This window comes from Macadamia integrifolia, chromosome 6, assembly GCF_013358625.1.
Source record: "Macadamia integrifolia cultivar HAES 741 chromosome 6, SCU_Mint_v3, whole genome shotgun sequence".
Taxonomy (NCBI): Eukaryota; Viridiplantae; Streptophyta; class Magnoliopsida; order Proteales; family Proteaceae; genus Macadamia; species Macadamia integrifolia.
The window spans coordinates 25960249-25966151 of NC_056562.1; the positions used below are offsets into that span (position 1 = coordinate 25960249).

General features: G+C 39.0%; 1 protein-coding gene across 1 annotated transcript; it reads right to left on the minus strand.

The window, feature by feature from the left end:
- Nucleotides 1-235: 235 nt before the first annotated feature.
- LOC122082672 (3-ketoacyl-CoA synthase 4-like) lies at nt 236-3002 on the minus strand. The gene is made up of 2 exons (XM_042650387.1): nt 1973-3002; nt 236-1201 (listed from the first exon to the last, which is right to left on the minus strand). Exons 1-2 carry the CDS (start codon nt 2936-2938, stop codon nt 662-664), a joined length of 1506 nt encoding a protein of 501 aa, XP_042506321.1. The 5' UTR covers nt 2939-3002; the 3' UTR covers nt 236-661.
- Nucleotides 3003-5903: the final 2901 nt, after the last annotated feature.

Sequence of the window (5903 nt, forward strand, 5' to 3'; positions counted from 1 at the left end):
CTCTGAGCCTCTATCAACGTCTAGTTCTTTATGCCTTTCTCAAATCATTAGGACAAGTGTTTTCTGTAGTTGGTAGAGTGTGGAGATATTTCACACATTCCCCCTCCCCCCATTATAGAATAGGATAAATTAGGATCTAAAAAACAAAAGCATATGAACAATTACGATTATAAGGAATTTATTTATTTAATTATTATAAAGGATGGATAATAATGGTACAACACATCATAATTAAACATTTTTTATAACCTTACAACAGTACATTATAGTTAATTATTGCAAAGGATGGATAGTAATGGTACACACATCATAATTAAACATTCTTTTACATTACAACACTAGATTACATAATTGGAACCCTTTTTTATTTGGTCCACATAATGGCATAAATAGATGATTAAAATTCTATGTAATAATTATTTTTTATTGAGATTTTTTTTTTTTAAGAAAAAAGAAAACTTCCCAAATGCATGGCACCTGCATCCAAAGACAAACACAGGAATGACGAAATGAAAAATCTCACCCTTATTGGATGCCCTGCATTGGTGCAGCAGGGCCACACAACCTGAAACTGAATTCCCTCCCCCACCTTGTTTTTTTTATTTTTATTATTTAACTTCTTCTTAGCTTATTGTAATTATTTGGTTCTGCACTGGGCTAATTAATCCAGTTTATAATCTATATGAACGGGATATTTGTGGATAGAATCATCCCAGGGATTGTTTGGAGATGGCTTCACATGCCTAAGCGCTTCCCAGACTGCACTGTTACACTTGAACCCGCTTCCAAACGCAATCTGCCAGACGTGATTTGCCTTTCGCATCCTTCCCTTGGCCTCCGTATAAGCCAGCTCGTACCATACAGAACTGGACGATGTGTTCCCGAATCGGTGTAACGTCATCCTTGAAGCCTCCACGTTCTCCGGCAGCAATTGCAGGTTCTTCTCCAGTTCGTCGATCACTCCTCTCCCTCCAGCGTGAATGCAGAAGTGGTTGAACGCCAGCTTAAAGTCCGGTATGTAGGTCATCACCTTCTCATTGAACAACTTCTTCGTCACCAGATTGAAGAAGTAAAGGATCTGCTCGCTTATGGGAAGGACTAGTGGACCCAAAGTCGTGATGTTGGCCTTAAGTGCCCCACCGGCGACGGCTATCAAATCCTTGGACAGTGACACGCCGTTCTTCCCTTCGGCGTCTTGGTCCTGGTGTGAGAATAGAGATTGGAGACACAAGTCAATTTATTTCATTGTCTATACAAAAGTGATGGAGAAGATTTTTCAATTTATTTGAATCTTCAGATCTTTGGGCCGATTTGGATACATAGTCTAGCAATTGAGTTTACTTCACAATTACAATGAGTGATTTTTCACTCCATCGCTTCCAAATACGGTAGACAATTCATCCATCCTGACAAACATTCTATAGGGTTTTCTTTTTGAAGATTAGAGTAACCACCACTGTATCCTAAGGTACGGTTCAGATTAGATCCTCGTACGAGAATCATTCTCATGCTTGATCCACACTTGGATCCCACTTAAAAGTGAAAACCAATTGAAAGAGGAGAGAGATCAAGTGAAATCCAAGTGTAGATAAAGCACCTTACGAGAATAGTTTTCGTACGAAGACTTGATCCGGATTTCTAAGGTTCACCAACCCTATAGCATTTTAGTATTTTTTCCAAAATACTTTTACAATGCCCCGACACGTACGATGAATGTAATAGATTCTCATTCACAATGGTCAAAGGAAAACTCGGTCTTAAAAATATTACAACAGCAGATTTGGAGTTTGGATCAACTGTACGTACGCTTATTTGAAGATTCACACCTGTCTCATTTGTTGCCATTACAAGGGTGAAAAGGGATATACATAAAAGCAAAAGAGACAACTGTTGAATCTTCACACATGCGTCTAAGTGAACATATGTGCAGGTGATGAAGATCCGTGCACAAGCAAAAAAATATGTCCAATACCTGGTACACGCAGCGGTACGCAGTGTCGTTGGGCCCACGGTGGGTTCTCACAACGTGGAGCAGCTTGTACTTCGCCCTCCTCCGATCGCCGGCCTTGTTGGATAACAAGATGACGGAGCAGCCCATACGGAAGAGGCAGTTAGTGATCAGCATGGACTTATTGTTTCCGAGGTACCCTGAATGGGTGATGTTCTCGGTACTGACAACGACGGCGTAGGTGTTCCTGTGAACCTGGAGCATGTCCTTGGCGAGGTCGAGGGCAATTATTTCGGCACTGCAACCCATTCCACCGAGATTGAAGCTCTTGATATTACTTCTCAAGTTGTACTTATTTACGATCATGGAAGAGGGTGACGGGGTCGGGTTGAAGGTGCTACAGTTCACAACAAGGATCCCGATGTCATTTGGGTTTAAATTGGTGTTCTTGAAAAGAATGTCCATAGCACCAAACATGACCTGCTCGGCCTCCTCACGAGCGGCAGTGAAGGACTGGCGTGGAGGGTTGCAATGCACCGCTTCAGGGAAGTAAGTCTCATCCCCCATCCCAGATCGCTGCAGGATCTTATGCTGGAACTCTAGTGATGACTCGTTGAAGTCACCCTTCAGCATCAATTGCTCCATGAACTTGTCTTTCGACAATTTGAGTTTGGATGGGGGACGGTAGCAGGCGAACTCGATGAGGTAGACTGGTCGTGGGCGGATCATGAAATATTTGGTTGCCCCTAACACCAAGAAGGCAGAGCAGGCCATCATGATCACAAAGTTGTACTGAAGCTGGAGCCACAGATGATGAATGTCTTTGGGGCTCAGCCGCGATGCCTCGATCAAGACCACGGCCATGACAGGAACAAGGCAGAGGGTGAAGAGACGGGCCATCAGGTAATGGTAACCCAGCTTGACATATTTCAGAACCTGAACCTGAACGCCCTTCGCTGCTTCTGTTCCTGCTCTTACTCCTACTTCCATAGCGTCTAAGCTAGCTGCTGGTGAAAGCACTTTAGTTCTTAGTGTATCTCAGACGAATAATGGAAACATATACGAACAAGTAATGAGTATGCGACCAGTTAAGGTAACGATGGCGTTATATAGTTGAAGGAAGGGTGAAGGGAAGCAGGAAATAGTAAAGCGCTTTGAATTGGATCTCCTCCATGCATGTACGTTCATCTGAATGTACATCTTTGCACCCAAAAAAACAGAAAAAAAAAAAAAAAAAAACAAATGTACACCAATCAATTTTTTTGGAGAATTAATCACAGCCCTTGGATGGATTTAGGACAGATGTCGATCACCCAAGTAGCTATGGGCAAGACCTGGATGATTAACGATAAGGAGAGGAGTCGGATCTGTCCTCTTTACCTTTATAATGGCAGAAGTAAGACTTAAGTGTTGAATCTTCATATGTACAGATCCAAACTTAAAGGTTTATTCTCACCGTAACCTACCTCGGTCACAATAAAGGTGAAACCAATTTTCCATTGGCTCCATTAACAAGTTCATCATCGGATAAAGTTAATATACTAGATCTACCATCCTAATACGTTTGCTATGCGACTTGTGTCTAGAAAGAAATTGGAGAACACGACCATTATATACCTTTCTCTATTGTCAAATACTCTTTTTTTTCTCTTCATATATTTTATTAATTTATTTAAGAAAAATTTACTATCACTCCCCTACACTTGGCCTATATTTATTAAAACTCTCTTACCTTCTTTTTCTAACACCCCACTACTTTTTAGACTTTTACATCTCTTTCTTCTCTGCTCTTTTTAAATATTTAGATTACCCATCATTTTCATTTGTAACCTATTAAACATTTTTAAATTTATTGGTTCAAAATTTGATTGGGAAAGAAAATCAATACTTTACATGGGTCACATTCCTCCATTAGAGGGTGGTGAGTTCCCATAAATTTAAATCTCTTTTCATTGTGCAAGGATTATGTGATCCGTATCAGTATTGGTTGAGAACAATACAGATCAAATACTTTTATCAATTTGTTAAATAATTTTTTTTTTAATCTCTAAAACCATGCGTCGCAATCATAACAGAGAATGGAACATTAAATTCAATACCAATCTAATTTAACATCGATTGAGACCCTACCAATCCAATACCGATAAAAAAAAAATAGATTACTAAACTCGCGATAATGGATGAGATAAAAAAATAATAATAAATAAGCAATAACCTTGAAGATGAATGAGAAAAAAAAATAATAAATAAATAATATCTTTAAGTGACTCAATACTAATGCATTTATAAAAAAAAATCAAAAAAGATAAAATAGAAAAATAATGATACAGTAGCCAAGGAGGAGTTTGAGTTTCAGCCAGCAAAGCAATATTTAAACCAAGTAATAATAAAAAGGACAAAACCGATTGGTTGTTTTCTTAGATTAGTAAAAGTATTTTTTGAACAAAAAATTAGAAAAAAGTTTAATAGGTTACAAGTGAAAAGAGTCATCTATGTATTTAAAAAAAGGAGGGGAGAAAGAGATGTAAAATCCAAAAGCAGGGGAGTATCAGAAAAAAAGTAAAAAATAGGAAAATTTTCGTAAATATAGGTCGAGTTCAGGGGAGTGATAGTAAATTTCCCTTTATCTAATCAATTTTCCACCTACGTTCTCTCTTTCTTTCTTTCTTTCTTCGCAGAAGGCACCAAGCAGCCACTGCTTTATCTGCCCTCCTTGCAAACCCACAAAACCCCGCCTGTAACATCCCTCCCTCACCTATTCACCCTCTCGATCTCCCTTACAAAACCACAGAATCCCCACCACCATCCTCTCTCATTCTGGTGCTTCTTTGCCATATTCTGACCAGTTTCAAGGCAACAGTTATTAGAAAAAAAAAAACAGAAAAAAACAAAAATAAAAAAATAAATAATAAAAAATTAATTGGATCCACAATAAAATTTTGTGGGACCTTTACTTAGAAATTGTTGAATTCGATCTTTCTCATCAGTAGAGTCAAATCATCAACCGAGATTGTCAAGCCTCAATTAAAATAATTCCAATCCAACGGTTTTTACCTGTTACAATCATATTTTTTCCCTCTTCAAATATTAGTTTTTGCATTACATCTTTTAATGGAGAAAATGGAGAAGAGAAAGGAAAAACCAGAAAAATCTGTCATGTTTGCGGATGGTTTTGCAAATAGGAGTTAGGTGCGACTGTGGGTTTGGGTGAGGGTGGATGAGAGTGGAGTTGTAAATGGAACAGGGGCGCAGGTCTAGGTTGCAGAGGGGTTATGGGCATGGATTTAGGAGACGGTATCGATATCTATTCAAATCAGATTAGATCAGCAAGAATCCGTCGATTTTGACCTAGCTTCTTTTAAAAGGTACATATCATTTTTTTACTATTTACTCCAGAGTCCGGACACGATACAAGTAATTGATGTAAATTAGTCAGTGATCTTGGACGTCAACCGATATTAATACAATACAACCAATACCGTTGCACGATACCGATACTTGAAACCCTAGTTGTGGGTGCTCGGTCACCTTCTATCAATCTATGTAGGATTCCAGTTGTAAATTCTAGCATATCCTAGTTACCTTGTATACTAGGATTATCATCTTTCCATTACCTTGTATTCTAGGATCCCTATCGCATGTGAATGGTAAGCCAGAAATCCATATCGCATGTGAATGGTAAGTCCTAGCTCAATATTGTGTATTTATTCTCCTCTTCAATGGAATGAAATACAGAACCATAAAATCGTAAAATTCCTGTTCTTTCATGGTATCGGAGCCCAGGCGTCGTCACATAGTTGAAACTGGACCCTTTTAGCCCAAGCGTTGGTACCCGGCAATACTGGCACTTTGCGTTTGAGACTGCAGTATATCTCATAAACTGCATGCCCTCACATGTCACGGAAGGCCTCTCTCCTTTTGAACTGGTTCATGAATGGCCTCCTGATTATTCTTT

Coding starts and splice junctions, on each gene's coding strand:
- LOC122082672 (XM_042650387.1), bottom strand. CDS start 2,938: ATGGAAGTAGGAGTAAGAGCAGGAACAGAAGCAGCGAAGGGCGTTCAG. Junction 1,202..1,972: donor CGTACCGCTGCGTGTACCAG/GTATTGGACATA, acceptor TTCTCACACCAG/GACCAAGACGCCGAAGGGAA.